This window comes from Homalodisca vitripennis, chromosome 4 (genome assembly GCF_021130785.1).
Source record: "Homalodisca vitripennis isolate AUS2020 chromosome 4, UT_GWSS_2.1, whole genome shotgun sequence".
Lineage (NCBI taxonomy): Eukaryota > Metazoa > Arthropoda > Insecta > Hemiptera > Cicadellidae > Homalodisca > Homalodisca vitripennis.
Genome location: NC_060210.1, coordinates 99,551,044 through 99,570,230, shown reverse-complemented (window position 1 = coordinate 99,570,230; position 19,187 = coordinate 99,551,044). Strand labels below are relative to the sequence as shown.

The 19,187-nt window shown below is 33.2% G+C and overlaps 1 protein-coding gene across 5 annotated transcripts in view; it reads right to left on the bottom strand.

Annotated features, from left to right (window-relative positions):
* Window positions 1–19,187, bottom strand: part of LOC124359827 — a 124,876-nt gene that overhangs the window by 52,602 nt on the left and 53,087 nt on the right. For all 5 annotated transcript variants that reach the window (XM_046812888.1, XM_046812892.1, XM_046812891.1 and 2 more), the window contains exon 3: window positions 13,821–13,904. In XM_046812888.1, coding sequence (XP_046668844.1) covers window positions 13,821–13,904 — 84 coding nt within the window. The remainder of the gene's footprint in view (window positions 1–13,820; window positions 13,905–19,187) is intronic.

Below are 19,187 nucleotides of genomic sequence, written 5' to 3'. Positions count from 1 at the left end.
CAATAACAAAAAAGCCTATTAATTAGAGCTGAGCAATTATGTACAGATAACATCATCATAACCGATGTTGATCGATATAGGCTATAGATAAATTAAGCAAAGCCTTTACTGATAGAAAATACTCTGCCAAATATATGTCACAAAATAGAAATAACAAAAACAGTAATATTAATTATAAGGATATAGAACTGACAAGGGCTGTACAGCTGGCCAAAACCTCGTTCAATGTAAATATATTTCATGTAAATAATAGTAAGACTGAGTTCATCTACTTTTCAATTTGTAATGTTACTCAATTTGTAAATGAAACTGAGTCCGTAAAATTATTTGGCATGTGTCTAAATATTAAACTGTCATGGATAAAGTACATAATGTGCCTGTGTATGAAGCTTTCTAGAATTATATACTTGATGAGGAAACATAAAACTTGTGTGAGTAATAAAACATTGATTACCATCTATTATGACCTCATTCATTCTCTGCTACCCTATGGCATTAGGCCAATTACTATGGAAGTGCCAATTGTACCTCCACAGTATTAGTTCTACAAAAGAAAGTTATCAAAGTAATGGTTGGTTCGTCAGATCAAGAATAATGTAAAAATAGCTTTAAGACTTCAAGTATGACGGCTTTTACTGTCTAACAAAATGTATGTAAACAATGATTTTGATAACTTCAATACTGTTACATACTGAATGTCACATAATCATTTTCATATAGTGCTAGGAATAAACACAATATTGTACCTCCTTACAATAGGTTTAAGTAAATCATTGCGAAGCCACAAATATCAACAGTATATTTTTATAATAAATTATCTCTCTTTGTTAACCCTTTAACGCGTTATTTTTTTTTTCATGGTCATACTCCCTCCTGCGTTGATTTTTCTGGCGGTTCTTTAGAGATTTTGTGTTTTATAAATAATATAAGCAAATTACCCAAGTTTATAATTATTTTATTATACTTCTATGTTGTTAGTGTTTAAAATTAGCCATGAATTAAACAAAATTAACCTACTTTAGGTTAATTTCCCTAAAAGCTAGCTAACCTACAAACCATCCCCAACTCATGTTTATAAAACACAACAAATTGTTCCTGTCAAAACGGGATTTCCTTCTTCAAAACATTATAGTTAGCTTGTAAAACTAATAATAATAACTAAACAAAGGAACGTAAAACACACAAAAATATGTCAGTTGAACATAACCATCACACTAACAATGACTGTAAACAACAACAAACGTAAGCTGACAAACGATCGGCTGCACGGCAATGACGTCGTCTTGAATGCAGCTGATTTCTCAGATATTTTTTCTAAAGATCGATTTTTCGAGATATCGACTCAATTAATCGAAAGTTTGAATCTTCTCCTATCGATTGGTATACATTTTTCATTGAAAACATTCGATAGTCGTCTGTTACAGCTACAAAAATAACCGACTACTCCATGACATACTCAGTACGGCAAAACGCGATCTCAAGTAAAAGTGTCATGACGTACCTAGTACGGCAAAACGCGTTGAAGGGTTAAGCAACAAAGTATACTTGTTTTACAAAATCTACTTACTACTTGGTTTAAAAAGATATAGCCTTTTACTATAACACTAATTTTAATTTTAGTGACATGATATGTGAATCGCAAATAGAAAAACTCTTCTTTGCCCTCTTCGGTAAACCAAACTTCGGTAAACTGGGGTCACCTTTGTTAATTTAAACGCTTTAGGATATACAATTTGTTCTAGCATCATACTAAAAAGAAATGTCAATGGTTCAACTATTTTGTCAATAATTTCCTTCATAACTCTATTAGATAAACCATAACAATCTTCACTGCAAGACATACTTAAACTGTTAACATACTTAATAACATCAAGGGGTTTAATTTTATGCCACTTAAAAACTTTACGGTTAACAGTGGTTACATTTAAATTACTCACAACGTTCACAAAATAGTTATTAAAAGCATTGGAATCAATTAATATTTCTTGATTTCTTTTTTGACAGTTAGACATTGTTTTGATCAGGTTCCATGCTGCCTTACATTTATTACAGGAATTTGTAATATATTCTTCATTTGCAAGCATTTTAGTATAGGCAATTTTATTTTTATATGCTTTTTTGCATATTTCCACACTAATTATTTACGCATTTGTACATGATTTTAGTGAATTGTGCTCTGAGTCATTACCAAAATGGATACATCATTGGCTAAGAAAATTACTAGAAGGCCTATCAGTATCCTATATTTGGTAATGCCAGAGAATTTCCCCAGAACATTCTTCCAAGCTATGAAGATGTGCTTCGATGTTGCTTGAAGAACAGCTTGCTGGCAAGTAATCTTAACTACACTACGAAGTTAGTTTTTGAACTGTCAACAACACTGTTCTATAAAAAGTTATACTTATTTATTAGAAAGAGTCAATCCCTACTGTTACTCATGAGAAAATTACTCAGATGATGAAATACTACTATGATAAGAATCCCATGAAATCATAAAACCGAGATAACAGCAAACCAAACTTCATAGGGAAAATTAAGGCATTAAAAAGTAAAGCATCTCAACTGTTTGATGTCTCAGCGTGCAAGTGTGAAATGCATTTAGCTTGTTCCTGTAAAAAAACTCTAGATCTTGTGATTGTACAGTTAAAATTACTATTGAAATAGTACAATATTAGCGAAACCCAAATGTAAACGCTAAAAAGGCAATTTCCTAGACAAAAAGAAACTGAAATCGATGAAAATGAGGATGTTATCACATCTTTTCTAATAGTGAATTGACTGATGACACTTATAGTGAATCAATTATTGACGCTTAAAGTGAATCAACTGATGAAGCTTAGAGTGAAACAACTGATGATGCTTAACTGATGATGCTTAAGAGTGAATTAACTGATGACACTTAAGAGTGAACTGACTGATGATGATGCATACAAAGCTAGTATGCGTAAGCTATCAAAGAAAAAATTTCCTTTGAAGTTGAAAATTAAGTTACAAACTACTGCATTACAGTAAGACCTTTACGGTGTATCAGATCGGGCAGCTGATGGCATAGCGTTTTGGAAAATAGATATAAAATAAGAAAGGTGAAAAGCAGTTGTAGGAAAAAATTGTAAAAAGATCAACAGAAATTAGTTGAACTACACAAGGCATTTAATTTGAATTTTGAAGCTCAGTTATAAAACTGTGATTTCACGAATCTTTTTGTCAACTTTTGTGACCAGATCGCCAGTCACAATGCTCGGGCGTCCACTCTTCTATTGATCATGAATGTTTTTTCTACCATTTTTAATCTGAATGCACCACTTTACTGACAGAACTTTCAGTGAGTTACGTTGTTCCCGTACACTTCATACAGTTTCCAATGAATTTCTATTGGTTTAAAGTTTTACTTGCCAACAAAAAATGAATCACATACTGCACTTCACAACTGGAGGGATTTTCAATTGTAGCACACATTTCAAATTTGAATATAAAAGAAAACAGGCAGCTAGAGGATGTTCCTGTTGTTACGCCTGATGCTGACTGAGGTGAAGGGAACGAGTACACCAATGTATATGCAATTGGCATGCACCTTGCAGCTTCAGGTGGAAACGTCCTTACTTTCTGAATAGTCCTTGTACAATAACTCTTTCAATTCTTACACATTATCTTGGTCCTTTCCTGGTAAAACAGACAAAACTGTCAGTTCTTCAAGTTACAAACTTTTCTTTCAATAATTGAACGATTTCTGATTCTTCTGACAACAAAAGCTGTTCTTCTTAGTTTTTGTACTTTTAATAAGTTTTTCTACACTTATTTTTATTTTTGTTGTGAACATTTATATTTTTTTCTTTAGCGGTAACTCACCTATAAATTTGAGTGATTTATTTCAATATTCTACGGATGACTGAGGATCAATAAAAGAATTATCTTGGCTTTTACCACAAGGTAAAACATCATCTCCCTTGTTTATTTCAGAAATCTTATTCCTACATTTATCTCATATTTCCATACCACTGCATACTTCTAAACTTAAAGAGCACATACATTCTGTTTACAGTTATTAGAGATGTTGTACATTTTTGTGATTTTCTCCATTATAGGGCTCTTTATTTATTATGTATAGAATTCGACAACATCATTGCCACCAAATTATCGATCTTCTGTCACAATGTTATGTATCATGGGACTACAATTAGTGGAATAACCTAATCCCAACTCAAACAAATTATTTCTTTCACAATTCCTTTGAGAGAAAAACCAAAATTTTTGAGATTTAGGTTTTCAACAAGATTTCGAGGATATTTCTGGGGTTTCCCAATGCGTTAAATTCCCAATGTATTCTGGTTAGGTGGAATGGACATGGTAAAAGTTATATTCTTCCATTAAGATGTTTTTCATCACAACATTTTAATTTCATTATACCTACTTTTATTACAAATAAGCAGTATGAAATTAATGTGATAACACTGTAAATGTTTCTGGGTTTACCCACTAACATAAAAAACATGATATTTTTTAACTAGCATACAGGAGTAGCCTTATCCAACAGCAAAACTCTAGTAAATGATTGGGAAAAGAAAATTATATCTGAAAGCTGGAGAAAGGCCTGAGAACTTAGGTAATTGAAATTTTTTATCTCTCCTTACATAAAAGAATGGTCAGTCAAGGAGGATAGACCACTACTATTAGGGATATGGCCTTCTTACGAAATATCTGATGAAGATGGGTCTAAGCCAAACTGATGAATGCAGACTGTGCGGGGATGCAGAAGAATCATCCGTGACATCTGTGGCAGAGATTCATCATATTATAGAGCTTTGCCGGCACAATCTAATGCTTCTGCCCCGGAGGTGTGTATCCCAGTACCACTTTCAGTACCAAAGTTGGACAGGAACTCATTGTCCCAGTAATGCTTATACAGGCTAGTCTCTGAAGACTCTGTAGCCTCTTGGCTGCTGTAGTTTGTGCTATTTTCTACCACCACACAAGAACTGCATAGGTGACCTCTGGTTTCATAGTTCCAATATATCATTTTTGGTTTTAGTCTTCATTTATATCCCAAGTTTTTTTGCAATCACCAAGAACCTTGAGTGTTTGACAGTTAATATGTTCCTTGATAACATCAGCAAGGAGCATAACCAAGAAACTTGTGGACTATGTAGGAGGTCATCAACTTATACTTTTTTTTAAACCAAGACAAAGGAGTTCAACTGATGGGACGGGTTGCCCTTTGACCCCAAATTCAATAGAGTTCTTCCTTGGACCACAAGGTATTTAAAATCTTTAGACCTTTCTAAAAGAATTATTGCATAGACAGATGGACTGCCTTTTTGACCTCAAAATCAAAGTTTTTCTTTCCCTGGATTAAGTAATCCATGTACCAAGTATCAATTCTCTAGGACCTTTTTTTCTGTCTACACTTACAGAACAGACAGACAGATGGATACGGTTTCAATAAGAGCCTATCAGGCCTGTTGTATAAAACATATTGTTGTATAAAACAAAGCTTAATGTATCTATAACATAATATCAAAATAATGTAAGTGTACTTCTTACTTAACAGCATTTTCATTATACAGAATACCATCGGCCAATCACTAAGATATAGAATCATTTCCTATCTGCTTTAACGCGTAAACTATTCAACCGATTGCACTGAAATTTTACATGAACATTCTTAGGGTCCCTAGGATGAATATAGGCCTATTTTTATTTTGATAATCCCTCCCGGCTATTTTTAACGCCGTTTTAGATTTCAGTGATTAGATAAGTACTCATCTATCTTACAAGATGTCGCAAAACACAAGATGGTCAGAATTTGACACTTAAGACTCTCTTTGAAGCAGTCAGCAAGACCTACGCTACGATGAATGTTCGCTTAACTGTGCTTTTTATCTAATGTACTAACTCCAGCTCTAAGCATTCTAATGTATTATCAATATTTTTTAGTTTATAAAGAAATAAACGCGTAGTGTCACTGTTACTGTACTTTTAGCTGTACATTTTTATCAAATATTAAATATAAAAGACAATGTTACTATTTATGAAAGGAAATTAGAATGGCCATAAATATAAACTTTTTGGTGTATTTTCTTGATTGTGGTAACAAGACAAACTCAACATTGGTGTCGGAAATATAATTTACTCAAACCAGCAATGGTCATACAAGTGCAACACCGACTAAATTGCGTGCCAAAGAGCAGGTAACTGCTAGCAGTGCAGATATAAGAGACAATGTCCAACCTACATTTAAAGACTGTTATCAAACCTAAATTATTAGTTGTCTTTTGACAAAAGTAGGGTTCGCAGAGCTGTGTATGTATATATATATATATATATATATATATATATATATATATATATATATATATTTTCTTGATTAGAAAAGAGGCAAAACCAGCAATGGGACAAAAAATAATAACATTGAAGTAAATTACAATGACCATATAAGTATACATTTTGTAACATATTTTCTTGATTGTGGCAACAAGGGAAACTCAACACTGGTGTCAGGAATATAAGTCGCTTGAGCCAGAAGTGCGAAGCCACGGGTAACTGCTAGTAATCAATATCAAGGAGTAATGATATGAGTACTTAAAGACAATACAATTTTTATATCCTAATGGCAAAAATTTAACAGTGGTGCCCTCAAAGATCAATTGTCAGCCTATTACTAAAATCATGTAATAAGTATAAAATCTATATATGTTTTCCTTAGGATGAAAAATAATTAACTATTAATGAATTGTGCTTTTAAGGAAAGGGTGTCTGTGTGTATAATCCTGTAAGTAAATTTTAAAAATATTAATTGCATGTGACAGTACAAAAATTATCTAGATAACTTTTTTGTTTTTTTACGGGTTTGATGGCAGTATACTTGATTAAATTTTGGAAATGACACAAAGGAAATCACTGATTAAAAGTAAAAGCGAGTGGAAGAGCTGTATGTGTGAGATAGGTTTGACAAGAAGCACTGGAATTTCACCCCAACCTGTTGATCTTTGATATCTGACTAATGCAATAACATTAATTTATTACTTCTGGTCACTGGAGACAGAAAGAGAGACACACTTAAATTTCTATGGGTGATAGTATTCATCATTAAAAAAAAAACGTCATATAAACATAGGTCAAGATGTGTGGTTTAGCCGCTAGCCGTCACTTTGTATTTTTTATAAAAACATTACCTCTAAAACTAGTTAAGCTAAAGAAACCAAATTCGGCACATATGTATGGATAGATAAGAGAACATAAAAAAAAATAATTATATTATTTTCTGTAATATTAACAAAATGGTTGAACATTGTAAAGTTGAATTACAAAACAACCAGTACAGTTATAAAAGATTTACTAGAAACCAATAATTTGAGCGATTTTATTAGAATTATAACGGTATTTCAACAAAATCCGTCAATGCATAAGCATATATATATTATTTTGCTGCATATCCTCCACCCTTGAAATATTTTTTTTCTTATCGGATTCAGACTGTTTTCATTCCTTACTCATAAAAACTCATTGGACATTCTCTTCACTACTGAAGCACAAACACCTTCACTGCTTTGTTGTCCTCGTAACACTTGCCTTCATGCACCACTTCTAGAGATCCAAAAAGATGAAAGTCACAATGTGATAAGTCTGGGCTATAAGGTGCCAGTGTTTCTCATCCTAATGTAACCACATGTGGCCTGGTGTTTCCGTGTAGAAAAATGTCACTTCTGGCCAATGCTTCTTCCTTTACTTTACAATAATGTTGTGCATTGTGGTTCCATGCACAAATTTTCTCAATTTGATTTTTGACTGCCTCATTGTTGACCTCGGTTACACTCTTCGTCCTTCGGCGACAATCATGACTCTTGTTCGGAACCTTTATATGGCCTTCAGAAAATGATTTGTGTTAAGCAATCATACAGGTTCTCGACAGATAATTGTGCCCGTCATTTTCAATTTCAATTGGACTCACCCTTCCTTGGCCAAAAACTTTATTATAATCCATTACTCCACAGACATATGCACTTCCTGTTCACTCATGATTTGTTTTCATAGTAAAGGAATCTGGGAGATTAGCTCCAGTTCATTTTCCTTTTATTACAGCATCTAGTATCTGACGCTGTCTCAGATGTGACTCCTGGAATCTAAAGTCGTGTTCGTCTGATGAGATCCAAAGAGAGTTGGAGACGAAGAAGCTCAAAACGAAACTTTACATCAAACGATGTTGATGAAAATTGACATCAGAGACTCCTATAAATAGGTGAAGTGGCAGTCCCATTGTATCACCAGGTACACAATTGAGTGTACTACAACTACAATGTTTATTTTTATTTATTTATTTATACGCTTTATTGCAATGCATTTACAAGAAATAAAACCATATTTAACAATCATATAAATCGTAACATCTCAAACTAAAAATATAAACTTAAAAATAAAATAATTATGTGGTTTTAATATTTTGTGTCAATTAATGAAAACTAATAACATTAACTTACAAATACACTAAGAAACATATCACAAACTTTAACAACATTGTTTAAAAACATAATCAAAGACACTGAACACTTTGCATTGCAAATTACACTGCAACCAGCCGCCCCAACAGACAAGGTCTAATTACAGGAGGAGCTGTTGACTAAATTAAAAAAAAGAATAAATGCCAACCCTTCCATTTATAAAAAAGAGGTGACTATAGAATATATTATGCTCACCTTTCCAAAAAGATAAAAACAAAATATACAAGTTTAATAATGAAGAAGTAAAGAAATATTTCAATAAAAAAAAACTGAAATTGTGTATTGCAATATTGTAATTAAAGTAATTTAATACTATAAATTGTATTGTGAAAACATAAAAGACGAGTATAGTATTAACGATAAAAAAATCACTCAATTACCAATTCAAGAAAAAAGTTCGTTAAAGGTTTGTTTTGAGCTTCTTCATTGCCAACTTTCTTTGGATCTCTTCAGACGAACATGAAACAGCGTCAGATACCAGACTGTAATAAAAGGAAGGTGAACTGGAGCTCAACTAAAGTCAAACCTTCAACTTGAATCAACCCTTCCTATCATGGCTACGTTATGTATAGAATCTGAGAGTTGCAGTCGGTTCCTCACTCTCCTTAATATAGGCTATTTAGATAATCATACCGGTTTATATTTGATACACTCTCTACATAGACAAGAACAAGGGCTGTGATGGGAGTAGGGTAGCCCATTCATACGATATGGCTGGGCTTCATAGGAGCCTACCACTCAGTAGAATTGCACAAATTCTTTCTCTATTGCCTACGAGGGAAAGGAATTTAAAAATTAATGTTCTGTTTATTTGTCTGTCTGTCTACAGAAAATCTCAAGAATGAAATGAGTTATAGGCATTAAATTTCCATGCAAACTCTGTGAAGCCTTTACATGACATGTGGTGTGGCTTATTCTTATTTAGTACAATTCCACTTTTATCATGGTAGATTTCATCTTTCAATCTTTGATCATATTAGATTTAATGTCCTTGCTAGTTAACTAAAAACTTTACTGAAATAATGATAAATTTTGTTACAGATTGCATTTCAAAATGGAATCTAAAACACTCAATTAACCTTTTGGGGCCCATAAGTGAAATCAGTCTGATATCACTATTTAGGCCATTTCGGTCCAAAGTTGGATTCAGCCCAACATCTGTTGCAACGTGTATATCTAAAAAAAAATATTATAACTCATATTTGTTCTATGTAACGTCTGTAGATCTTGTGAAAGGGTTACCAGACACAAGTTATCTTCCTCTATAGTTTCGCTTTCGCCATTATTACGATGTGTAGTTGCAAACCTGTATAGTGTTTGTTCTGTTAGGTTAAATATTTGTTTTGAAATCGTTCGTTTATGAATAGATACAGGTTTATTATGATTATTTAGTTGTCAACAAATAAACATATGAAGTGAGTTTTCATTTTAAACTGAAATGGCATTAACAAGCCGAGGCAGTGGTGATGCAAATATTTTGCATGATAAGACATTGAGGATGCACTGTTTGATTTTGATAATGACAATGATATTGATCCTGATTTTGATATTTGCACTAAGGACAAAAGTATATATACAGGGTGCGGCAAAATAACCTCCCTATTTTCATTGCTTTATTGTGAGTAGAGGGAGGCACTCAGAATGGTGGGGATAGCCGCAATCGAAGCAGGAGAGGGGGAAATTTAAGTGACGCTCCGCCCGTAGGCACCAGTCGTCAGTCGCCATCATGGTGTGGACGAGTGCACAGAGTCCGTTTGCGGTCGAAGCGTTCATTCGTAACAATGAATCAGTTATCATGGCTCAACGCGAATTCCGAACGCGGTTTCAAATTCCTCCTCGTGATTCAGTACCGGACCGCAAGTCTATTGTGCTGTGGGTGAAAAACTTCAGAGAAACTGGTTCTGTTGTGAAAAAACGAGATGGAAGACCTCGTAGTGCTCGTACACCAGAAAACATTAATGCGGTTAGGCAATCAGTTTTGCAGTCTCCTCAACGATCAGCTCGCAAACATGCAGCCGCCCTTCGAATGTCCGACCGTAGTGTTCGTCGAATTCTACACATGGATCTTCATTTCCATCTTTACAAGATGGTTGTTGTTCAAGAGCTGTCTCAACGTGATTGGCAGAGTCGTATGGAAGCGTGTCAAATAATCTTGGATAGTCTCCCACCAGACGCTGTTGTTTTTTCAGTGACGAAGCGCATTTCCATCTGTCTGGAAGTGTGAATAAACAGAATTTTCGCTATTGGAGTGAAAACAACCCGAAGGAAATCCATGAGAGGCCTCTTCATAGTGAACGTGTGACTGTTTGGTGCGCGTTATCACGACGTGGAATCATTGGCCCTCATTTTTTTGAAGAGGATGGCAGTGTTGTTACTGTGAACTCAAACAGGTATGCCAACATGCTAGCAGAATTTTTTGAACCTGCCCTACAACAGAGGGCTTTCGAGAATGTGTGGTTCCAGCAGGACGGTGCCACAGCACATACTGCCCGAATAGCAATGAACATTTTGAGGCAAATGTTTCCTGGCCAGTTGATTTCTCCGGGAGGGGACATTGTGTGGGCAGCGCGATCACCCGATTTAACCCCATGTGACTTTTTTCTGTGGGGTTACTTAAAGGCCGAGGTGTTCAAACATCGCCCCAGAAACCTGCAAGATCTGAAGCAAGCTATACGGGAGGAAGTTCTACGCATACCTCAAGCCATGCTCGAGAGAGTCCACGACAGTTTCAGAATTCGCTTGCAACAATGTATTGATAACCACGGCCACCACTTATCTGATATTCTGTTTAAAAGAAAGTAGAAAAAACTTCCCATGTCATAGAATAAGTTAAAATGAATAAATTTGTTTTTTGGAAAAAACTGTGGTTTTTATTAGCATTTAAAAATAGGGAGGTTATTTTGCCGCACCCTGTAGTAAGTAAGAGTAATTTAGATGATAACATTAGTTATAGTGATGAGGCTAAATAACAATTTCCAGCACCAGACAGGTTAGGTGTGGAATATTACCTGATGTCCACGCAATCCTGGACTCTATCCTAACTTGTATTTTGACAAAAAAACTATAAAGAGTAGGCCTAAGCACAGCTGTGGGGTGATGTGTATATTTAGTAAATAGTGAAATAGATAAGCCACTGTCACAGTAATGACTTATTTATTTGAATTGTCTTTACTATCGTACTCATACAATATTCAGTATTGAAGTGAAAAAGAAGCCATGTAAATTATGTAGACCTAACTATGTTTCAAGTAGCCCAATTTGTTCAAAAGAGCATATCAACTGATCCCCTTCTACAGTTTACCAATTTAAGTAGTACTATACACTTACATAAGCTAAAATTTGGATAATTTACTAAATCAAATATGTCATGTATATAGATAGAACAGTATACATTTTTATTTTCAATTGACAGGTTTTCTACGTCATGGAATTTATGATATAGGTATATAGAACATGACTAATACTTATGATGAGTACTTCCTTACAGTTTTGACTCAGAAAAAATAAAGTACGTAAAAACCCTGAACAAAATGTAGTTTTGCTTTAATTTTAAAAAATCACAAAAAATAAATAATGAATAAAAATTTTGATTTGACATACTTTACTTTTTTTAATCAATGGTACAAGGTTCTTTCTTAAAAAAAAAAAAAAACAAAAAACCCGGTGGGAAACAAACGGGCCCCACAAAGTTAATGGGCCTATATTAACATACATTTAATTTTTATATATACATAAGCTAAATAAACTTTTAATTCAACTTAAATTTCAGATGGTTTGACTGATATCAGTTTTCATACTTTTATAATAAAATATTCATATACAAATATACTGAAATGTTTATATATTTTGGGGTTTGTATGGACTTTTCAGGTACAGTACAGCCACGATTATCTGAGCTGACGTAGTTTTAAGTGACCTTGGATAACCAAATCTTTAAATAATACAGACTTTGCTTGCTAAAACTGCGAGGTGTGTTTTAAAAATTATTAATTTAAATTTTACCGCTGCAGCACCAGTTAGCATTTATTCATGAGCGCTGTGCATTTACGTTTATGAATCATATATACTATTACTGTTTCTTATATGTATGCACAACTGCAGATTTTCAAGACTATACTTACCATGCTTAAAATAGATTAATAAGACACCAACTGTTTTAAATTGAAAAAGTTTTAACAGATCCTCAAACCTAGAGACAGGAACATGATTAAATGCCCTGGGATTAGCAAACTTTTCTACAAACAATAACTTTAACTTCCTGGTAACATTTGAGCAAGCCATTAATGAGACTCTGTCTCTTGATTTCTTAAAACCTGGAGCTGAGGTTGTTTATATTGAAACTAGCAGTTACCCGCGGCTTTGCATGTGTATGAGCACTTCTTGCTCAACTGCATTATAATTTTGACGCCAATCTTGGGTTTGCCTTGTTGCCATGATCATGGAGATATATAAAAAAGTGTATACTTATGGCCTATATTAAAAAAAGGTATACTTTGTAAAAAGGTATAAGTGTATACTTATGGCCTTAATAAAAACTCAAAATAGTTGTATCTTATAAAGTAAAACAAGACTGTTTTTATTTGTCTTTACAAATTTTCAACAAACACTATTTTGAAATATTATAGCAAATCGCACCATTATTTTGTTTAATTTTCCTTGTCTTTATCACAACCTGTCAGCTAAGTCTTGTTTCTCTCTAGTTTTATCAGTTGTAGAAATAATAATTCTTATATAAAAAAATACAAAATTACAGCTAGTAGCTGAACATCACATTTCTCTAATCATGTTTACAGGACAATTTTTGTTTGAAACGATGATTAGTATCAGCCATCAGCCACAAAAGGTTATGTTACCCTTTTCTGAACACTGTGTGTGTGTGTACGTGCATGCGTATACAGGGTGACTTTTTTAAACGGGTCATCTAACATCTGTTATTTTGGAATTTTCAATGGTTTAAAAGATATTTATAAATTTTTTAACGGGAAAGGACACTTTCATGTGAAAAGCGTTTCCGTTCGTTCAAAGTGTCTGAATATAAAATTACACTTTGTTTACTTAAAACTTGTTGTAACTACTACTTCCAACTAATCAATTATTTTTATTTTTAATACACATTTACAAATATAAAAATATAGAAAAACTTTCAGATTAATTTATTTTATTGCCTTTCTTTCTTGGTTCTCACAGACCCCGATCACCCGTTCTTATGACTATTTTCCGCCTAATTATTCTTGGGTTAAAATCTAAATTTGTGAATTTTATATTTATAAGAAATAACATCACTTGTCATTCTTAAATTAGATTGATACTTCTAAAATTTTAACTTACAGGAGTTCCATTCCTAAATCCTTGCTGAACAGCAATGATTTCTTCATTTTCACTGTTGGACGAGTCATTGTCACTGTCAACAACCTGAAACAGAATCAAAATTTATTTTATTAAATGGCTTAAACTAAGAAATTTGAATATAGCACATGGTCTTGTTTATGTTAAGAAATTCTTAATAAATTCATAAATAACATTATAAATATTTCATATCAATCAATCTCTTTATTGCCAAAAACACAGTTGATGTACAGACAAACATTACTATAAGACTTAATACTAAAGTTATACAATAATTAATAAATATTTATGGCATCCTCTTGTCAACTTTCCATAAAATCCAACCTAATTTAAATAGCTTTTAAAAATTAATAACATGAAGCCACACTAAGCAGCAGTTCAAGAACCCGGGATTAAAGCTCGATCAGGATTCAGAAATCTTTATTCCATGTAAAATATATATACAGTTACATAGTCAATATACATATAAACACATTAATCGAACTGATAAACACTGTAGAAACATAATAATAGACACAATACTACCCATAATAATAATCTATAATACTATTAAGACTACAAAATAATATACAGTGTTATCATAGGGCATTAATAATTTTACATGGTTGACACCTCATTAGCCGAAGCTGCATTGAGGTGCCTTCCTTACCATTTAAACAACAATAAAGATTGCAGAAGACAGATGCTCAAATATATTTTGTAGGTTTAAATTTGGATCTAAAACAGTTTTTAATCCTGACCATAGGAAACAACTTCATGAGCTAGTAAATGAACTTCAGGATCATTCAGAGAATGTGATAATCCTGAGGATTAAAAATTGACTTCATAAGTATAGGACCAAGATAGGAGCAGTCTAAGAAATAAACCAACTAGCTTCAAATGCTAGTTAATGATAAATTAAAATGATATAGTTTGGAACTAAACTCTGTCTAGTTAGACTTAATCTTCAGCCCTGACACTAGGTAGGACAAAGCTCAGATTAACATGATTTTGCAAAGAGATGCAACTTAGGAACAGTGCTGGAGCAGTTCAAGGTTATACTAGCCATTATCTAACTTTTCTGTCAATCTGTGTACAATTTTATAACGATTTCACTTTTGTAACTAAAGTATGGAAACTAGTTTAAACAGAATACTGGTATTACATGTCCTAATACATACTTTTAACTTACGGAAATATCACAAAATTGTTTCATTACAAAAGTTATATTAAATTAATTGTCCTATGTTCCTGACAAATATTATGTTGACACATAACGGAAACTGTAATTGATTTTATTTAAATGGCATTTCATGTTAAAATATTTATCAACATTTTACTACCACCAAAATAATTAATACTTTTAAAAAGTGAAAGAGTAAGTCAATAAATATAAATAGAAGAGTGTTTCATGTAACACCTTATTTTAAACGGTTTGAAAAAGAAATATTTTTACATTATAATTATGTATCTCTGTGTGCAAGCATTAATAAAACTGTATTTTCATATTGAAAATTAAAATATGTCCGATAGTAAATCTGTGAATCATATGGACACATTTTTAAATCTCTTGTAAAATCAAAAGACTTTTGTGCCATGTTTTGCAGAAATACTTTAATGTGACCAAAACATAATTAAATCAGGGGTTAAAAAGTTCTGTATTTTTTATACAAATAAAATAATAAAAATTTCGAATTCCTAATTTCCAATATATTTTTTATAAAATAAAATTTCTCTCCAGGCAAGCATATGCAAAAAAGATATTTTTGAAAATGTTCATGAAAAATAATATTTTGAATGGTACATCATGTGACACCTCATTGTAGTCATCTTCAAAAATTGTAATACAATTAAACCAATAATTGTCTAAATAGATCCTTATCACATTTCATTCCATTAAGAATTAGAAGGAGATGACTACATCATTTGTATGAATTTTACCTTTTAGGCTCAAATTAAAATCTCTAATCAGGCAACAATTGGACTAATTTTTGTTCACATAGTTTTGTGATAAAGCAACTTTCGAAAGTAATGGTGATGTCAACAGTTGCAATATGCTTAGGAGTCTCCCTAAGTGTTGCTAGCTTAGACATAAGATCATGATAACCCTGCCGCATTGAATGAAGAAGCTGGTGAAGAGCTGGCCCTTCCTTCTTCCAAGGTGACATGACTAAGATATAGTGCCGGCAATCCTTCCTTATGGATCTCAACAGGAGACAGCCCCTTCCCTAACCTCACCCATCCTGAATATCATGTCACTCTGGGAGCAAGTGCAAAGGTCCTTTTAGGACTAAGTGCAGTGAGGAGTTTCTCAATTTCTTGTCCTAAGAGAACAAAAAAAACCCATCTAAATTTATTGGCACCATTATTTTTTGCTTGCAAAGGTGTTGAAAATAACGGATTTTTGTAATACCTCAATTTTGTTGTAATAGAATTGAAAAAGTTAAATATTTTTGAAAACAAATTCCAACAAAATGTTTCCTTTCAATAGAACTTAAAAAGCCTATACCATACGTCACAGCTTTACATTTGAAAACGTTGGCAATGAAATTAGAGACCTAGTTTTAGCACAGACTATACATAAAATCGGAAGAAATCTATTTTAAATAGATCTATTTTCTTTGTTGAAGCTATAATCATTCTTCCATTGTATGTTTTGGACACTATGTGTCTCATCCTGTGTATACATATGTACAAATATAAATTTTAGTATTGTGGTGGTTCATGTTCTGGATTCATAATTACCGTAAATGCATAAAGTGTACTAGAAGACTATGTTATGAGAGTGATTTCAATCTATGTAATCTAAAAAGTCAAAACTCTCACTTGCAAAGTGTCAGGCTTGCAAATAGGATATGTACTGATGGAGAGATTCCATACGGGCCCTGGCCTGGCGATGCGCAGTGGTCTACTTGTCATTTGGAGGAGTGGGGGTAACGCTTCCTCAGTCTGTATCGCGGAGCTGTGTAGTGCGGACCTCGCGCTTGCTTGTTCAACACTCATCTTGCCTCTGTGATACTTGCACTGTTTTGCCGCCGTTACTGCTTATAGGATTTCCGTGTGATATTTCTGAAATGGCGAGTGTAAACTTCATGAAAAAAGTTGGAAGTGGTAAAGTATATCATAGCCAAGCTCGAGAAATCGTAGCAAACGTTTATGAATACATGAAAAATGAGAAAGAAAGTGGCGCCGCAATAAACATAAACAATGTTCTCGTCCGTGTAAAAGCTGCAACTGGCGTGCCATTGACAACTATAAAAAGAATAGTTTCTGAGAGGAAAAAAGTAATTCAAGACAATGCAGAATTCAGCACTCCGAAAAAGAATCGAAATCGTACAAAACCTAAAACCGATCTAGACAATTTCGATATAGGTGTTATTAGGAGGACTATAAATTAATTTCACCGAACTCATGGCAAAAGACCAACAATAAAATCTCTGCTATCTGTTCTGAAGAGTTCAATTAATTTTAAAGGTAGTTCTTTCTCTCTTCGATGCATTTTAAAGAAAATGAATTTTAGATGGAAGAAGACTACTAATGACAGAAAAGTATTGGTAGAAAAAATTTACATCCAAGAGAAAAGAGTACAGTACAGATCTGAGAACAGACCCATTATTTATATGGATGAAACTTATATCCATACGACTCATGCAACCCCTAAAGCCTGGACTGACGACAGCAATGAGGGATGTAAAGTACCAGTTAGCAAAGGAAAAAGATTAATTATAGTACATGCTGGAAACTAGAAAGGGTTTATAAAAAACGCGTTGATAACTTTTGAATCAGGCAAAAGAACCGACGATTACCATAACGAAATGAACTTTGCAAATTACGAGAAATGGTTGAAAAGTAAATTAATTCCCAATCTCCCTGAACATTCTGTTATTGTGATTGACAATGCCCCATACCACAATGTCGAAATTAACCAAGCGCCAACATCTAATTCCAGAAAAGGTGACATGATTAAATGGCTATCAGACAGAAATATAAATTTCCAAACAAGTAGCCTAAAACCGGAGCTGTACAGTTTGATTAATTTACACAAACCTAAATTTAAAATGTTCAAAATTGATGCAATTTTGGCTGAACACGGTCATTCAACTCTGCGTTTGCCTCCCTACCATCCCGAACTTAATTCTATAGAAATGATATGGAGTGTCATGAAACAGAGGGTGGCTAAACGTAATGTGTCTTTTTCAATGGAAATAATAAAGCAGCTTGTGGAAACAACATTTGAGGAAATAACTACTGAAGAATGGTTATCTCGTGTAAACCACGTCAAAAAAGTAGAGGAAGACTACATTAGGTTAGAGCCTCAAATTGACGAAATGACAGAACATATCGTCATTAATTTGCAAGATGATAGTGACAGTGACAGCAGCATGAGTGAGAGTGGCAGTGATGATGATAACGGTGACTTTAATCTAAGTGGGATCGAAGCTCTACCACAGTAACCAGTTTACAGCATTCAGTAAGTAAACAAAATTATTGTTCTTAAATCTTAAGTTTCAATTGTATGTTCAATTGTATACATTAACGTTTAAATTCAGATAGAAATATTTTAATTGTTACTAATTGGAAGTATGTTAACTATACTGCCAATGTTAAATTTGTCTAACATGTGTTTAAATAATCGTACGCAGCACGCAGATCCAGCTCACTGACAATAGTGACAGTGGCAAGCTTCGTGGCGCGGCGGCAGTCAGCCCCTCCCATCTTTTGACGGCTTCTCCCACTCCGTACCACACCACTCCCCTGTCGCGCTTCTCATGGCCCGTATGGGATCTCTCAATGTATACGCAATTACTCAACAATTATAGGATTGAGGTAAGATCTATATAAATGAAATATACGTGTTATAAACTCGCGTTTCAAAACAAATTTAATCAACTATATCTACACACTCTAAAGGATCGTAATAATAGCAAAAGTTAATGAATAACTACAATTTGTTTTATAAAGTATTTCCAATGTTGAAAGCGGGTAAAATATCTGGCACTGCGTGAAAATAAACTTTTAATAGTTAAAAATTACAATAATTTCACTTTTAGTAATCAAGGTAAGTGTTAATAATAAATGTGACATAAGTTTTTAATAATTATGTCAAATTAAGATGGCCTTAATGTGTAATGACTTCAAACACTTTTTAACTAGACATAGTTTTTAGGTTTTGGATAATATATAAGGCCTGTTCAAAAAGTAACAGTTTTAAAATAAAAGCTTGACAGATGAAAAGAAAAACTGTTATTATATAAATGACAAAACTACATTCTTAAACTATTTTTCAATGTAATTCTTGTTCAAATTGAAACACTTATTTTAGTGTGATACAAGTTTTTGGATTCCACCCAAAAGAAGAAAATCAATGAA